Source organism: Bombus terrestris, chromosome 15 (genome assembly GCF_910591885.1).
Source record: "Bombus terrestris chromosome 15, iyBomTerr1.2, whole genome shotgun sequence".
NCBI lineage: Eukaryota > Metazoa > Arthropoda > Insecta > Hymenoptera > Apidae > Bombus > Bombus terrestris.
In genome coordinates this window covers 10,760,890-10,779,855 of record NC_063283.1, presented here as the reverse complement: position 1 = coordinate 10,779,855, position 18,966 = coordinate 10,760,890, and the positions used below count along the sequence as shown (strand labels likewise).

Here is an 18,966-nt window from a genome sequence, read left to right as displayed (position 1 = left end):
ATATTTCAAGTACATATTAAAGTATATTCATATATATTCAAATATTTTCATGATATAGGTACTTGTATATATATGATGGATTATTTATCCCCATTTTTCATAGATGATTCCCTCATGAGCGTAAAGTATGACATTGTAGTACTCATCAGCTGTAACATAAAATTTTAGTGTCGTCATAGGATTCATCTAAAAATTTATATATCTCTGGTAATGCATTGCAAAAAGCGATGTTTCCAGAATGAATAAGGTTAAGTACGAAATGGATTATGTACCGCGGTAGATGTTTCCAAAGATATAGGAAAAAATCCACCAGCGGTCAGACAGCATGGTCGCATTGATTTCATCATCATCACCTTCACGTCTTCTCGTAACATTCTGCCAGTTTCGGTCATTGGCAGAATCGTCCACCAGCCTGAATACGTTGCCAAACTAATATTTGAACTTTCCTCTATTAAACCGTGGCAAGTGTACGTGAAGAAAATTATATGAATAAAGCTACCGACCATGTGGAACACGAAGATCAGTCGTGTACCAGTGGATACGTTTGCCTGTGTACATAATATAATACTCGTTTATTCATATCGAAATCGTTCTGATGTAGCTGATATAACTGTCGAATATACTTGAAATGAGCATTTCGTTTCTAGGTAAAGAGATAAGTTTATGAAATTTTGAGGAGGATATAACCAAAGTTAAATTATTTATGCTATTTAACGATTCTTACCTAACAGTGAAATAATAAAACTTGCGATAAATCGTATTTCGAACAAATCGTATTTAAAAACGAATCTACTACTATACTGTAAGTAAATTCAACGTACCAAAAGTATCTCATACGTGTCGAAGCACATTAGCAAGCTAAAGACCACTACATGGCCGAAGATCGGTAACGTATTAACATACTCGAGCTTCTCGCAGAATTTGATCAACAATTGATGCTGCCGAATGCATTTTTTCAACGCTATGTAGCACTTGTCGGCGTAATCGATCTTATCCGTTTTCTGGTCGATGATCTTCCATAAATTCAAAAGTCTGTTATGGAGTATGCGGAATTGGCAGATCACGTGCATATTCAGTATGCATAAGAAGTTGTCGCTGCACAAATATGTTACACCGATTTGTTGCACAGTCGCTAGCTGGGTAAACAGAGATCTTCCATAGTAAAATTATCGTTGTATTCCCTGAGTTCGCTATTTAAGTATACTCGGAAATGGAGGAGATATACGATACCTGAATAACGAACATTATTTCATAATACGGTGTCACGCTTAGCGGCAGATCGACCCACATTTTGAACGGAAGTACCCTGTCCGATTTGTTTTTTCCGATATTCGCTGAAACACAATGGAACATGAATTCTGAAGCTTCCGTTTCTTATGTTCTATTAATTAGTTCGTACATATTTGTGATTTCTTTCAGAATCAGGGTTGACTCGATAGGGATTTTGTCAATTGTTTGGTAATTGTTAACTAATTTGATTATTTTGAAGGAGACGGTGAAGAGGGTAAAGCATATATTTTGATTGTTAATATCGTTGGATCGTAAAGCTATAGAATTCTTTTTATTCGAGACTAATTTATTTATTTTTTGTAGAAACGAAGATCTTTAAATATGCATGCTCACCGCAGATTGGCGTAATTATGTAAAATGCCAAGGAGGCTTGCGTGAAAGAGCATGCCGTTATGGTCCACAGCTTGCACAATTTTCGGCACTTCATGAAAAGTATTTTCTCATCATGGTCGTACTTGAAATGCCAAAAATTTTGTTGTGCAAATAAAACTAAATCCTTAAATTCCGTTCTGCGGAAATTTAATATCAAAAGTTTGAACATCGCCAATACGATGCATAATGTATTAGAGAGCAAGAAGGTACAATGCTGAAAAAGTTAATTCATTTTATATATATTAAACCAGTCGGAACATCGATACAATTTCTTTCTCTCTATAAATCTTTTAAACATTTTCGTAATACGATTGTCGTATTAATATATTTTTTGCAGTTTTCTATTAAATTTTATAAAAACAATAGATTCGGTATTCACCTTAATTATTTTCTCTGTAATTAAATTTATAATGCATTCGTATAAAAATTTGTTGATTTCTAAATGAAAAATATATCTATGACTTTCGAAAAATAATCTTAAAACAGCGATCGATCTTTATACTCACGCTCAAATCGTTCCACGTGTAATAAGCATCGCCGAGATTTAGATATAATCCGTAAACATGTATGACTGCAGTAAACGCCATAGTGAGTCTTCTTCGACGTTCTTCGGCGTTATTCACTGTCATCCAGACACCCGCGAGTTTTAATAGAAACTGCGACAATGTGATTGAGATATCCGTGTATCGTGTAGTATGCATGACGATCGTTTTTCTCGATCTTGATCTTTAAATCATGCGACAGCTAGAAAATTTAGCGAGAAAAGGTTCCTAGCGAAAGGGTGACTTGAAGTGACATCGCTTTGATCTATCGAGACATTCGATCGTTTGATAATAGATACGTATCTTACTTAAAGCGAACTTTTCCGCGTAGAGTGGAATCGATACGGTGGCGGAAACAAATAAGAAATTGACAAACATGAAAAATATATGAATTGGTGTCACGTGTGCTTGAGAGAGGGCGTGTGCGATTATTACCCCCTACAGTGCATATGTAACTAGCAATTTCTCACATATTGATTACTTGGTCGCCAGAAGTAAAAATTGTGCTATAACGTATGGTTACTTAGAGAAGAAGTACAGTTGGAAAGTATAACACTACGTCGTTGTCTCTGAATGTAGAATCACGACGTGGTGTATAAAGATGCTTCCTTTGAGAATGATTAAGCTGTTATCTTCATTGCAAAGTGGATATCACGTAATTCTGTAGCGATATACTATACCAGGTACGCAGTTTCATATATCCTCTGTATTAGCACGCACATTTTGTAACACGAACACACATCTCATTATTTGCTGACTATAATATGTATAAACTATACTATCTTTAAGTACCTACAACTAAAGTTACAAAAATAAAGGCAATTAATATGTAATGACATTTTATATGGAAAAATTAGACGCGATATGATTTTCAAAGTACCGAATGAAATTCGTAATTTTGACATAGAATGAATTTACGCTGAAAACATTATGAACGAGTCAGCAAAAGCTATCATCTGAAAAAATGCGTTATCTTTCGACTTGATTAAAAAATGTTTGAAGCGAAGTTTACCGTATTTAAGGAGCCTGGTCAGATGAGTATACGAGTTGATTATCTAATACCCTATGTTTTGAGATATCAAGTTAACTTTAAAGCTTTTAATAGCCACCATGTATCTTTTATAACGTTAACCGATCTAGCTGGACATTTTTTACTGAAAGCTCCCAACTTATGCATTTATACACACAGACCGCTAGCTTATCAGATATTTTAACTGTAATTCGTTAAATTTAATGTATGGAAGAGACGAGAAAAGACGCGAAGCGGTATTCTTGCGTTTACATCGTCGTTACCTTTCGTACATTAAATTGGACAAATTAAAGTTAAAATGCTGCTAAATTAATGGTTTTTCGGTATAAATTAGTTAGTATTGTTTTGTAGAGAATGTTCAACTGAATAGATTAATCATCTTAACGTCACAAAAAATATAACATACTAGAGAATGTACACATCTGACTAGGCTGCTTAAATACCATACTTTCAACATTTTTTGATGAAGTCGACAGATAATTGCTACAGATGGTAGTTTTTCATGACTCACCTTGTATATATGTAGTATTTAAAATGGGTCTAGGTAAAGACAAGTAAGGATGCTTTATTTGTTAACAAGGTGATATAGTTTGTGTATTTAATAACGATGAATATAATGATAAAGCGTGACCGATTATTCAGTGATAAACAATGTCAACGTGTTCGTTCGACTTAGCGGCTTTATACATCCAATCTCTCGACGTGTACTCTTAGAATTTTCAAAAAGGACTGCTTTGACCTTAGATCATTTCTTGGTCTTCTCGGGGAGACAACCCCCACTACGCTCGGATCACGCCACCGTTCGCGCCTATGATCACATATGCCGCATTCTTCTGAAACAACAGACCGAAATCGACGTTTCTGGAAGTCGCTGCTTGGCGACAACTATGCGCTAGTCGATACATTGTATGCCCCTCGCCGGGCAAATAAGGCGATCCGCCTGCGACATTGTAGGATCACGAGCGACAGCCAGAAACGGGACCCACACTAAAACCTCGCAGCGTTACAAAGCGTACACCTTCCTCTTTTTTTGATACTACATATATATGTCGGAGATGAAAGAACACCGGAACCTTCCCTTTGGATCGTTGGGAAGATCTCTCAATACTGTAATCTAGATTCCACCATAGCCGTATTAAGAAATTGTTGTCATTCGATTTGACTGTATTTATTTGAGATTTATGATAGTAAGCTCGGGCTCGAGGCGACAACCGGTCGCCGAACGTAGCCGCGGTCAAGGGATGAACGTTTTGTCTAACAAAGGCAGGAAGTAACTCTATAGCTCTCCTTAAAAGAAATACTTGGGACGGTGCACGACAGTAAACATTTCAACGATTTCTGTCCCATGGCTCGCCACACGCAGTATATGTTATGTATAAATCTTAAGTTTCAGTTATATAAAGTCCTTCAAACAGACAAATAGTCTTTATCCCAACTACGGAAAGATAAGAGAAATCTATCTTTCCACGAACGACGTTTCCCGCTAGCAACATCCCCTCAAGGGCGGTTAGCATCTTTTTCTAACCACCGATATGGAGATTGACCAATTAGCAGCAACGCCAATTTCCCTCACCTTTCGAATGAAGGATTTCCTTGACGTATCCGAGGATCTCGTGTCCTTAGACACACTCTATATAGTTTTACCTCGGTGGCATCATCGGGACAGAGAGTCATTCTCTCTCGTGCGATCTCATCGACGAAAAGAGTAACGTCTTTACGATCAGTGAATATTTCACGTTTGTTAACAAAGAGTCAGACTTGGACTTTGTGAGAACGTACATCTATCATCCCGTCGACCGCGGATTCGTTATTGAGCCTAGGATCAATGTCATTAGCTTCTCGAGTATCTAATTATTCGCGATTACTTGTGAAATTCTATCATAATCGTATATGCACTAGTAAATATCTCCTCTATTGCATAATGATAACGTCTAATACAAATGGGGATTCGTTTCACGCCCTTAACCCTAACTCTAATCTTAACGCCAACCCGACATATATATACTTCTTTTATGACATAGGCGTAGAATAAGAAAGGATTTTTGGATACAGATCATAAAGAGCAAAAAACGGGATAATATTTTTTTTCAAGATATATTTCACGAATTGCTAATCGGGGGACGAGACATTCGACGTATGAACTTCTCATTAAAAATGAACAAATACCTGTTTGAGCGTTTTATGAAATTCAACATCTAAATGGTGTACAAACACGGGATAATAAAAATAAATTCAAATAGCTACTGTGCCAGCAAAGTCACAAGCGAGCGACTCTAGTTGATTATACGTATGTTTAGTTATCGGTTATTTTCTATTCAACGATTTATCTTTTTTTAATAGATGTACCTACACAATTCTTTTGAATACTATCATAAGTAATTTTCTACGAATATTTTACCGAATTGGTTGGAGATTTTCTTTTATCAATCACTTTTCAATTTCGTTTTCTAAATGATTTCTTAGTAACGTAAAATATGATGCTGCGGTAGATAAAATCTGCAAAATGTTAAGAAACAAATTATTTCACGATATCGAAAATTGTAATTTTCTATTGTTTAAAAAGTTTTCCTATACATTAAATTTCATAGATCGTAACGCGTATTTGTTGTAGATTTAATACTATATTTACCTTGTTATAAGTTTCTAACGATACAGGGAAGAATCTGTTCGCGGTGAGACAACAAACTCGTCTTGATCGCTCAATCACCATTATTAGATCGTTTCGAAGCATTTTGCCAGATTTGTTCATTGGCATGATCGTCCACAGCGCTGAATATGCTCCTATAGCAACTTTTTCACTGTGTTCTATCACACCGTCACAGCTATAGGTGAACATAAACAATAGCGCCATTGATCCGATTAAATGAAAGATAAAAATCGAGCGTCTCGCAAGAGGAGCAGCAGCCTAAGAGCAAACTGAACATTTAGAAAGTCCCAAATAATTAATAAATACTGATGACGGGAATGTTTATAGCATGTAAATACTAACCAATAATCCTTGATAAGCAAAGAGGCAAATTAACACACTAAATACCAACACTTGTCCAAGTATCAACATCGTATATACATTTTCAAGCCTGTCGCAAAAGTTGATCAGTGTCTGGTGATGTCGAACGTACATCTTCAATTTTTCATAAAACGTATGCGCATAGTTTGTTATCATCGATTCCATATCCTTCTCGTTTATCTGATGTTCTATATCGCACAGTTTTGAAAACCTGTATCGAAGTATGCGAAATTGACCAGCCAAATGTATGGCCAGAATGCAGAAAATATTATCGAAGCAAAAGTAGGTGACAGCTATTTGATACATATTTATCATCTGCAAAAAGTACAAAAATTACTTCTCCTGCTACAGCCCACGGAAGAAATCTATTGGTTTTTGCAAAATCGTGTTAGAGATATCGCATCATTTCTATAGTAATCATTACTATATATATTAGCGTCGTACTTCAACTAATTGTCGCACGTTGCAGTTCCACAGATGCGGATATCCCAGTTTATGTCATTGTGTTGTAAGTTTAATATAGTAAATATAAGCATATAATGCAACCAGCTACAATAACAATCGTTCGAAAAATTGCAAGAATCTAAAATACCTGTAGAGTAAATATCATTTCGTAGTAAGGCGACATAGATACTGGCAAATTTAGCCATATGTTGAATGGCAATACTCTTTCGGAATTATTTTTTCCGGCATTTGCTGCAACAAAAGCTTACATGATATGCTTTTCTCTATATCAAATGTTTCGCTTATTTATCGTCAGGTACATTTTTGTATTTACCAAATTTTTAGTTTTTTACAGTAGAGAAATATTTGACAGTATACACAATCATAGAACATTTTAATGTAACAATACCAAAGTTGTTTAAAAAAAAAATTGCTTAAGTTATGTGATAAAATAGTATGAAAATTTCTAGGGGAAGTATCCTATTGTCTATATACAGAGCGTCTCCAAAATCTTGGTATAAGCGATCTGGTAGTAATTCTACAGGTAAAAATTAACCGAAAACAAGGAATAATATTTTTTCGTTTAAGGCTTCATTTTCGAGAGAAATGTGTTTGAAGATCCGTCAGATGCCCGTGTACTAATTGCAAGTTTCGAGGTATCCGACTTGTCTTTCTGCTCATGTTGACGAAAAAATGTTACTCCTCTTTTGCGACCTATTTCTGCATAACGAATCCCGATAGCTTGTACTATGATTACGGAGACATCCTGTATATATATATATATAGCACGTCGATATTACGTACATCCACGTAAAGCATTCCCGACTTGAATTAAAGATCTACAGCACACTATTAGCGAATAGGATAACAGAATAATAGAACAATAGAACCTACCAATAACCGGTGTTGTTAGATAAGCTACTATAGCACATGCACCCATGATGGTGACAGAACAGACGAAGAATGTGCAAGTTTTTTTGCAATTATCCAAAATTTCTTTCTCGCGAAAATCGTACTTAACATTCCAAAAATGTTGTTGCACGTATACGATCAGATTTATAAATTCCTCTTTATGCGTCATTATGATACATATCTTGATTAAACCCATTGTCACGGTTAATATGTTGGTAGTAACGTAAAGAATATCCTGAAATGAGTTATTACGAATTCTTTTATAACTGTAGCTGTTTGTATGTTTCATAGAGTTTTAACTGAATTACTCGTGTCATAAACTATTATCCAATGGTATATGTCGCGAATGATTTTAAGTATTAGATTATATTAGCAAATATTGTGTATATCGTTACTTTCACACTTCTTATTTATTAAATATAAACAAACGATGAGGATACGTGACAATTAGAAACAATCCCGATAAATGGCGTCGAGAGATCAATTGTATTTTTTGTTCATATGATTTAATAATAAATAGAAAGATGGTCGTAACAATTGCTTAATATTTTCCAGAACCTAACGTTACCACTCATTTCGTTTCTATATACATAATGAATTATTATTATTGCATATTTGGAATGCTAGAATATTCTATTTCATAATATAGCACATACACAATTTTATTTAACACAACTAAACCAGTTAAATATACTCACCCCTTTGTATAATATAGTGAAGTAGAAATCTCTGGTAATTTCGACAGTAGCAAATATCGAATGCCATACTGTATAGATAATCATTATTTTCATCCGACGTTCTTCTGCGGAATTTTCAGATATCCACAAGCCGATGCTCCTCAAGAAAAACTTCGACAAGACCATCGATATGTCCAAGTCTAATTCCGTTTGCATGGTGTCGGCTGGACAGTGTCTAAAGCTGTCGCTCGCGCGTGCTCTAGTACATATGAATCATCGTAATAACAGGTGTCGCGTTGATTTTAAATCATTCTTTCCTCTTGTCATCCTTACACCATTCTGACACGAAGGGTGTAAAAAGGAAAGAGTTGATTGCTATCCTTCGGTATAGACGGAAACATACATAAAAGATGCATTTGTCAATTACGCATTTGTTCGTTGATCAATTTTCCTTTTATTATTTACTGTTTTTGCGTATTAGTCTGTCATTATGTTCTACTATACCGATGTGATGCTTTTAAACACTTTTAACTCTCGAAAAAATATACTATAGTTGAATTATTTGATAAGACGGTTGGTAGAAGGATACGAAGGCAAATAGTGGATATGAAAGTTCCAATCGAAATTACCGAATAGTGATTGTTATAAAAATAATAAGAAATTTATACACACTTGTTCGCGTGTTCGTGTTGTAGAAGAATACCGAGCGGCAATATGCACCCGAATGGATTTATGAATATGGATTATTTTGATGATTGAATATGAGTGTAACTCGACTTTTAAGCGTCAACATATAACGAATCAAACTTCAAATGTAATTCTTTTTATTTTTCATTGTAGTTTTATTTCGCTTTGCAGCACCACCCCTTAGATATTTCATCACCTGTTACTATTTTACATTCTATATACATTCTGTATACTTGCAAGTGAAATATGTATATTACGAATAGAGGGTCTCCTGTGTAGTTTGTCTTAACAGTGTGAAATATGATACCGCAGTACTTAAAACCTGTAACAATAATATGTATAAGCAACAGATATCCGGCGTGTATTTTTTGTACTTTTTACATTTTCGTACACTGTACAGTTTTACGCAGTCAAACTTATCATTCGCTGCAATTCTGACAAATGCCACAACATTTCAATTACCCGAGTGTATGTTTCTAGAGACACGACGAAGAATCCATAGGCTGTTATGCAACAAGGTACGCCAGATCTTATAGTAACGAGTATCAAGTCCTTTCGCATCATCATACCGCTTTTGGTTGGAGGCAAAAATGACCAAGGTCCTTTATACACTGCCAAAGCTATGCTCGCGCTTTCTTGCATGATGCAGTCACAACTGTAGGTGAACATCAGTAATTGGCATAGACAGGCTATTAATTGGAAGCTGAAGATGAAACGTGTTCTGGTAGGTGCCCCTGGCTGGACAAAGATGCGTTATTAGTACGTAAAAACTTGTCTGAAGTATGAATAGTGCTCATAATTTTTAAAATGTTCGATATAGACACTTTCTACAGACGACGTGTGATTTGCCATGATCGTTATAGTAAGTAGAATATATGGTCTATTCTAGACCGCAGATATTTTTGTAAATTCGATATTTGCACGAATAAAATTAAAACTAGGGTACATTAGATAAAAAGTCATTCCATCGACTAAATGTTATAGAGCATGCTTATAGAGAGTAGTTTGATTATTTTGTATATTCTTGTATATATAGTATGTATTCTGTACATCTTTGTACTTTGCGCATACACGGTTCATGACACTCTTTAAGATGTAGGAATCTAAAAATGTATAATTGATATGAATGCGTTACACTCACCATAAGTATCTGGTACCCATCGAGACACATTACCAAGCTGAACGCCAGCACTTGCGCCAAAACAGGCAAATTGAATACCGATTCCAGTTTTCCACAATAAGCTATGAGAGCTTGATGTTGTTGAACATACATCTTAAAGACAGTGTAACATTTATTTGCCGATGATGCTGAGAAAAATTGTAGATTTGTTTCTCCCTTCCCTTTATTCGTTAAATCGGTCATGCGGGACATTTTATATTGCAGTATTTGAAATTGAGTAGCCAAGTGTAGATTCATGACGCATAATAAATTGTCGAAACAGAAGTAGCCGACTCCAATATGGTACAATGTCATGAGCTGTGAATGTATAAAGATTTCCGTAATTTTGTTACTGGTATTAAATTTAACGGTACTATATACGTTGAGCATTAAGAAAAAGAAGCTAACCGGTACCTGTAACATGAATGTTATTTCATAGTACGGGGACATTGTCAGTGGTAGATCAATCCACATATTAAATAGAAATTCTCTGGCTGACTCGTTCCTTCCAATATTTTCTGGAATAGATACAGAATGGCATAATTCTTTGTAAATATTAAGTAGAAAATATATAGTATTAAAGAAAGTTCAACAACAATTCAATTAACCTCCTAAATCTGCCATAGATTACACTTAGATATTTTTGTGCTCGTTTGGAAAAGAAATAAAAAAATAGAAAGTCCAATGTAAGATTAAGTGACTTACCAAGAATTGGACTAAGGGCGTAACAAATAAGGGTCGCTTTGGTGGTGAATATTACGAAACAAACAAAGACGGTACATTTACGTTTGCAGTTCATATAAATCCTTTTCTCGTACTCATCGTAATTCTCGTGCCAAAATCTTCGTTGCGTATATGCGATTAAATGAAAAAGTTCTTGTTTATGTGCAAGCAATACGGTCATCTTCAGAAGAGGCATTAAAACCGCCAAAATGTTGCACACGTTGTAAAGGCAGGTCTGTAAGCAGAGAGAATGTATTGAAAATATAGAACTACGGATGGACCCTATTTCATTTATGCGTTATATAAATCTTTTGTTAATCCAAATTACTACGACAAACGAAAAACAGGGCACAAGCCACGATATTACAAATTTATGAGAAAACAACTGTTTTATGGAAAAGATATGTTTTTTTCAGGAACTCTAGTACATCGTAATTGTCTTGAATGATAATCAAATTATGCTACAAATTTCATAACTGTGTTATCAAATTTTAAATTGCATAGTACCTTTTATCACAATGCCTTGCGTTTTATTCCACAAATAACCAATGAATTTTGTTCTGCATATCGATTTATTAACTTCTGTAACTTTAATACTTGAAGTGAAACTAGACTATTACAGATATTTAGTCCGCAACTGTATCGTTTATCGCGATTTATCTCTCTTCAAATATTTTGGTAAAAATAATTGTTCGAATACTTACACTCAGATCACCGAAAGAATAATAAATATCCGTAAGCTCTAACCATAGAGCAAAGAGAATAATGGCGAACGTGTAAATCTGCGTAATAAGTCTGACGCGTCGTTCCAATTGGTTTTTCGACGTCCATAATCCAACGAGTTTCATAAAAATCGACGTCAAGCTGATAGATATGTCGTGGCTCTTCAGAAATCTCATATCGTACTGCTAATATTCTGGTATGTTAGGACATTGAACTGGTACACTTGTACACGGTCTACATCGATTATTGCAACGTATTAGAGACGATCAGTCGCTTTGATGTATTGGCATCCTTTCATTCACCGATAGCGTACTTTGTATCTATTTTATTATTATCATTGATGCACTGTTATTTGATGTTCCGGAAAAGAAATGACGAGAAAGAACGAAAGAAAAGAAAAGAGCGAACGTTCGATCACGATAGCCCAGGATTACTATTCTTTGTGCCGAATGAACAACGAGTGGGTGGGATCGATCGAGTTATATATTATTCTGGGGTTACGAGACTCTCTGTGAAATCGAAGTGCTGTTCGACAGCTGTTTCGTTTCGTCAAAGGAAAATTTATCTTGTTAAATGAGGCATGCAACTTAAGAAAGTTGTCTATAATTTTCTTTGATAGAATCTACGAGGAAAGAATGTAGATCGCTTGGTTTAGCGGCGGCGCGTTAAAGTAACGAAGATGATAAATGTCCTTTTTTATTTTGTTTCTATGATTTGTGAAAGGTGCTGTGCAGATTCAGGGATATTTTAGTTATAAAACGAATGAAGAAATTTCGGCAACATTTGTTCTCTTATGTCCGTGTCTTATGTCAGGTGCTTGTAGTACGCAATAGAATGTTATTGTCTACCTACTTGGGTTTTTTCCCCAATATATTTCATTGGGATAAAGGAGTCTTTTTTATTTTGTCTTTCTATAATATACAAATATATCACTTTGGTGCGAAACTATGTATTTGAAATTCCTTACTTTATGCGAAATTTCACTTGTATTTTAATTATCGTTTGACTGATTTCTTAACAATGTAAAGTACGACACTGCGGAGCTCAAAATCTGTGAAAGGCGAAGAAACAGTTTAGGCGTGTGATGATTTTAAACGTTCCTAATAAAATCTGATATAACAATGACGTTACTTACTAATTCACCTTTACATAATTCATATACTTATTAGGAGTACTTCATTAAACAAGCTTTTCAGTATAAGAGAAAAAATTATCTTAGCGAAATTACCATAGTATCTCTGATTAATCGTGGTTTAAATATTCATTTGCTTCGGTGATTATCAAATGGAGCTTACATTCAGGAGCTTGCAAAAAATTTTTGAAACATTACAGCGTTTAACCAACTAGGAAGCTACATATTATTACGATTCTTACTTTGGCGACAGAAGATCCATTTCATCGTTTTCGAAAGTTTGATTTGCAACATGCATAAACTGCCAAACTTTTTGTAGATAATGTTTTAGAATGGAGAAAAATGCCACTGTAGTGTTCAAAACCCATAATGGAATAGATAAAAATGATTATGTTAAAGGTAAAATTAGTTATTTAGAATTGAATCCTAAGTATTTTAAAGCGTCAGAGTGAGCGAGACGACGAGAGAGAGAGAGAGAGAGGGAGTGAGTGCAATTAATATTATTATATCAGATTTGAAAAGTTATGTACGAGCATTTGTTTTGATTGTAGGAATTAATTAATTTTTACTAAGAAAGGTACATATTTACGGGATTTCCAACTATACGTGTTACATCTGCGCTTACCCCGGTGTAAGTTTCCAATGACACAGTGAAGAATCCACAAGCAGTCAAACAAGAGGGTGTCGCGGACCTCATGATAACCAGTATTAAGTCCTTGCGTAATATTTTTCCAAATTGGTCCATCGGTAAGTGCGACCATAAGCTTTTATACGCGGCATTAGCTACGTTCGCACTATCTCGTATCAGACAATCGCAACTATAGGTGAACATCAGCAGTTGACACATGCAGCCCGTTATATGAAAAGCGAAAGTAAAGCGTCTTGTAGCGGGAGCATCATCCTATAGATAGAGAACTAGTGAAATCATCTTTTTATAAAAATGAAAAATGGAATAGCTTAGAATTACTCTACCTGAAGTAGGAAAACGAAATACAGATACTATACTAACCATAAGTATCAAATACCCATCGAGGCAGATTAATAAGCTGAATAGCGACACCTGTCCGAGTACAATTAAGTTGAATACATCTTCGAGTTTTTTACAAAAATCAGTGAGTGCTTGGTGTTGTTGAATATAAGTCCTAAGCTTTGCATATCGATGTATACTGTACGATGACTTTTTCGAAACTTCATAGAATTCTGCACAGTCGTTCATGTTGCACATATTTGTAAGTCTATATTGCAAGATACGAAACTGTGCAGCAGTGTGTAGATTTAAAATGCATAAAACATTGTCGAAGCAATGGTAGCACACACCGACATGATACGAACATACAACCTGTAAAAATATCGATCGATTAAACACTAATTTCAAAGGGTCTATTAATGTCGTTTTATAAATAAAGTAATTGTTCATGAGGTATTTGTATCTTTACATTTACAAATAATTGTAATGTAAAATAATGTAAAACCTGTAGCATGAACATTAGTTCAAAATACGGTGTCATGGATAGATGACATTCGGGGAGCCACATGTTAAACGGAAGTATTCGCTCGGACTCATTTTTTCCATAGTTTACTGAAAAGTATGTCAAACAGATCTTCTATTTAATCATTGGAGTTTAGCCCTTCTTACAAGCTATGAGCGATTACGATGCTAATAAAGTAATTCCAACAATTAAATGCCTAATTGATCTTGGTGTGTAGTGTTATAAACGTTTATTTGAATCTGTATCGATCGGCCATAGAGCCTGCTGGGCCATCGTTTGGCACTGCGGCGATGTGGTGAGATTTATGACACGGTATTTACTATTAAGGCAAGGGAGACGGAAATAAAGAAGTTAAAAATACATACTATGCGTCGAAGTCATTTTAACGTCGTTAATGTTTGGTTTGAATCACGTACCATTTGAATATTGGTAGAAAAAATCTGCCTCTCAAAAATAGCAATCGTTTCTGACCGTGTCGTAAACCTCGCGTCACGTTGAATTTTTGCAGAGGTACTTTGCCGAGATTTGTTCGGGAACCGAACTTATTTTACGTGCTTTGCCGTTAAAGCGTAAAGCTGGAAACGTACCTAGCAAAATTTATTATTTAAATTAATAACGAATGATCGTAACAAGTCAACATTTCTATTTATAAAGTGATATTTATAGAAAGATAATATTCTATGTTAGTAATTATTTTATTCTTAAATATCTCACTTAGAATTGGCCTCGCTATGAAACCGATAACCGTTCCCTGAGCGAAGAAAGTGAAGACGCAAACGAAAATGGTACACGTACGTCTGCAGTTATCCACGATCATTTGCTCGTGTGAATCGTAATTCAAGTGCCAAAAATTTATTTTCGCATAATCGATTATATCAAGCAGCTCTTCGTTATATATTAACAAAATGAAGATTTTGACCACAACTAGAACGATAGTTATAACGTTGCATATGACGTAAATAGAGTCCTGTAACCGATATTTTATCGAATTGGTTTCTGCATGAAAATTGTTTAAAGTCGCTATAAAGAAAATTGCCCATTGCTCGATTTAATTCGTCTAATTAAAAACTTAGATCTTCCACTTACACCAAGATCTCCCCAACTGAAGTACAAATCCCTCGCTTCGGTCGATAGGGAGAGGAGGACGGCGAATAACGTATAACTCAACGCAACGTTCCTGCGACGTTTTTCGACGTAATTATTCGTCAGCCAAAAACCAACGAATTTCATGTAGAAACTCGTGATGATGATAGATAGATCTTTGACTTGCCTAGAGCTCATACCGAGTGTTCTATGGTAGAATGCTTTGATCTTCGATTCTATCGAATGTTTCCAGCTTGTCTATTAGCCATCTCGAAGGACACTGACGCGATATTCCCGATTCCTTGATCCCTTTTCGCTTTGTTGTCTGGCTCGTTTCTCCTTTTCTACTTCGTGGACAACTGGTTATTCTGAACGTCATTGTAATTGCGCGCGAAGAGTAAAAGCGGTGCCGGATCGATAAATTATGTATTATTCCAGGTAAACGGTGAACGTTCGGACGTGACGACAATGTATTATATATGCGACAGTTCAGGAGATTTGTTTGTGGAAGTCTCTGAAGAGCGCTGTGCGCTCGAATTCGATCATGGTTGCTGCTCTCGAGCATAACAGTGGAATTTGCGAGGATTGTTTGTAAATTGTTTCGTAAGTATCTACTTTTTTCTTTTTTTCGTGTTTTAGCGGTGCATGTCAGGTGTAAATGATATGTGGCTATATTTTGCGGATACAAATTATGCTGAATGTATCAATAAGGTACAAGTCAATGGAAGGTGTACATCAAACTTGTCACCGACTTAAGATACGATCGTTACAATTACCAATGTTGCGCGGTTAGAAATGGAAATAGACTATACTTGTATTAATAGTATTTTTAATTTTGCGTTGCCTTAGAAAAGTTCGTAATATATACAATACACTGTGTGTAGAATGGAGGGAAAGAGTGGACGATCGGTGAAGGAGTGTATCCAATCGTATTCGCCCTCGTGACGTACGATCGGGGGTGATAGATCGATGAACGGTCGATCGAGTATTAAAATTTGTTCGATTGAGTATTAAAATGACCATTAAAATATTTTTATTAACTAAATCCATGTTTATACTATGAATTATTAATTCTTCATTTTTAAAGACGATTCCCTTATGAGCGTAAAGTATGACATTGTAGTACTCATAAGCTGTAACATAAAATTTTAGTGTCGTCATAGGATTCATCCAAAAATTTATATGTTTTTGGTAATAAAAAGCGATATTTGTAGAATGAGCGGGATTAAGTAAGAAACGGATTACATACCGCGGTAGATGTTTCCAAAGATACAGGAAAGAATCCACCAGCAGTCAGATAGCATGGTCGCATTGTTTTCATTATCATCATCTTCACGTCTTCTTGTAACATTCTGCCAGTTTCGGTTATTGGCAGAATCGTCCACCAGCCTGAGTATGTTGCCAAGCTAATATCTGAACTTTCCTCTATTAAACCATGGCAAGTGTACGTGAAGAAAATTATATGGATAAAGCTACCGAACATGTAGAACACGAAAATCAGTCATGTACCAGGGGATACATCTGTCAGTGTACATAGTATAATATATTCGTATTTAAATCAAATGATATTCCGATACAGCTATTAAATATATTTAAAACGAACGAATATTTGTTTTTTCGATAAACGAATGAATCTGTGCAAGTTTGAGGAGGTTTAACGCGAGAAATATGTGTATCTCAAAAGTTGGACAAACATAAAACGAGACGAACTTACACATGTGATTTAACGATTTTTACATAAGAGTTCTACGTATTTAAAAAAAAAATAGAAAAACAAATTCGATGTTCGCACGTACCAGAAGTATCTCGTACGTGTCGAAACACATCAGCAAGCTAAAGATGACTATATGGCCGAAGATCGGAAACCTATAAACATATTCGAGCCTTTCGTAGAATTTGATCAACGACTGATGCTGCCGAATGCATTTTTTCAACGCTGCGTAGCACTTGTCGGTGTAATCGATCTTATCTATTTGTTGGTCGATGATCTTCCATAGATTCAAAAGCTTGTTATGGAGTATGCGGACTTGGCAGATCACGTGCATATTCAGTATGCATAAGAAGTTGTCGCAGGACATATAGGCTACACAGATTTGTTGCACAGACGCTAACTGTGTAAATAGTGATTTTCCATAGTGAAATCATAATTGCGTTCGCTAGGTTTTCACCTTCTTCAGTGAATATTAAAGCACTATTTACTTAATTCATAATTACTATCGAATATGCTCGCTAATTAAACACTGTCGTGTTTCACGGACTTAAGTGGAGATACCTGAATGACGAACATTATTTCGTAATACGGTGTCACGTATATCGGCAGATCGACCCACATTGCGACTGGAAGTGTCCTCTCTGAGCTATTGCTTCTAATGTTCGCTGAAATATAGCGAAACACGAGTTTCTGTTTTATAGTATCTTTCTGGTTGTTACAAATGTTTGTTTTAAAATCAGCTTTCGCTGAAACGAGTTTAGATTTTTATCCAAACGAGACGGTTATTTCTTACTTAGATCGTTAATTTATCTCTTCAATTTCCATAACTTAGGAACAAACAACAACTTATCGCAATTTTGGAAATTTCTTTTCTTATTGTTTTATAACTTATAGCTTGTTTTACTATATTTTGATGAAAAGTAAATGTGAAAAATGGAGTATTATTCTTCTAGTGCAAAATATTGATGTTTATTCCATTATTTCGAAAATTATTACTTTCTTTCTGTAGAAAAGAAGCTTTATTTAATCTTTTGATCGATGAATTAACTTACCACAGATTGATGCGACTGCATAGAAGGAGACAATAATTTGTATAACAAGGATTGCAAATAACGACTACAGTTTGCAAACTTTCTTGCATTCCGCGAAAAGTATCTTCTCGTCGAGATCATAATTCAAGTACCAAAAATGTTTTTGGGCGTATACAATTATTATATATAAGAGAATTCCGTTTTATAAAGGTTTATTATCGAAATTTTAAACACTGCCAATATTGTGTTCAAGACGTTGGCTGCCAAAAAGATACAACGCTGAAAAAATGATTCTAATAAATTGCAATAAATGATCGATGGAAAATAATGTTTAACATTTCATTGTTACGACTTGCTATGTGAAGAGCAATATTACGATTTAGTAATACTCTTGCAGTTAGTAAATTTAAGTTAAATTTAAGTTAAATTTAAATGTCTTCAAAGTTTTGCAACGATATTTAATTCCGTATAATATATTTCATCTAAATAACTGTACTATTGATTTACCAACACGCAGTACAAGTAACTACCTATACGTAGTTTAATGGTAACGTTAAAACTTATACAAAAACGGAGAAAATTTTTCACGGGGGTTACTTATTTTCTTACTCAGGTCCAAATCGTTCAAATTGCGACAAATATCTGCGACGTTCACGTACATGCTATAAGCGCTTGTAATCATAGTATAGAATACCGCGAATTTTCTTTGCCTATCTTCAGTTTTGTTCGCCGATTTCCAAATACCCGCGATTTTCAGCAGCAACCGTGATATTTTAATGGATATATCTGTGTATTGTTCGGTATGCATGACAATCCTTTTCTCAATCCTGATTCTAAAATCACGCAATAGATAGTAAACTTAGCGATACCAAGTGGCATTTTAATCTGTCTAGACACTCTATATTACGTGATAGATACGTGTCTTACCTAAGCAAACTTTTGACGATCAGGAA

At 35.1% G+C, this 18,966-nt stretch overlaps 3 protein-coding genes across 4 annotated transcripts; all 3 read right to left on the bottom strand.

The window, feature by feature from the left end:
* Positions 1 to 39: 39 nt before the first annotated feature.
* LOC100643989 lies at positions 40 to 8,502 on the bottom strand. The gene is made up of 12 exons (XM_048412769.1): positions 8,296 to 8,502; positions 7,580 to 7,832; positions 6,834 to 6,937; positions 6,224 to 6,556; positions 5,864 to 6,139; positions 5,666 to 5,730; positions 2,169 to 2,388; positions 1,624 to 1,876; positions 1,231 to 1,334; positions 822 to 1,136; positions 273 to 548; positions 40 to 149 (listed from the first exon to the last, which is right to left on the bottom strand). Exons 1-12 carry the CDS (start codon positions 8,488 to 8,490, stop codon positions 81 to 83), a joined length of 2,463 nt encoding a protein of 820 aa, XP_048268726.1. The 5' UTR covers positions 8,491 to 8,502; the 3' UTR covers positions 40 to 80.
* Positions 8,503 to 8,759: 257 nt separating this feature from the next.
* Positions 8,760 to 11,988, bottom strand: LOC100649718 (odorant receptor 13a-like). Of its 2 annotated transcripts, XM_048412986.1 has the most exons (6): positions 11,548 to 11,988; positions 10,826 to 11,078; positions 10,535 to 10,638; positions 10,103 to 10,438; positions 9,424 to 9,699; positions 8,760 to 9,283 (listed from the first exon to the last, which is right to left on the bottom strand). In XM_048412986.1, exons 1-6 carry the CDS (start codon positions 11,740 to 11,742, stop codon positions 9,215 to 9,217), a joined length of 1,233 nt encoding a protein of 410 aa, XP_048268943.1. In that variant the 5' UTR covers positions 11,743 to 11,988; the 3' UTR covers positions 8,760 to 9,214. The 2 variants fall into 2 exon arrangements, with proteins under 2 accessions (XP_048268943.1, XP_048268942.1); XM_048412985.1 differs by having other exon boundaries at positions 9,179 to 9,283; positions 10,103 to 10,638.
* Positions 11,989 to 16,279: 4,291 nt separating this feature from the next.
* Positions 16,280 to 18,821, bottom strand: LOC125386476 (odorant receptor 30a-like). The gene is given in 7 exon segments (XM_048412990.1): positions 16,280 to 16,404; positions 16,521 to 16,792; positions 17,064 to 17,382; positions 17,544 to 17,647; positions 18,035 to 18,197; positions 18,200 to 18,306; positions 18,623 to 18,821. Coding segments are annotated over 7 exon segments (1,230 nt in total). The 3' UTR covers positions 16,280 to 16,338.
* Between the last annotated feature and the right edge of the window lie 145 nt (positions 18,822 to 18,966).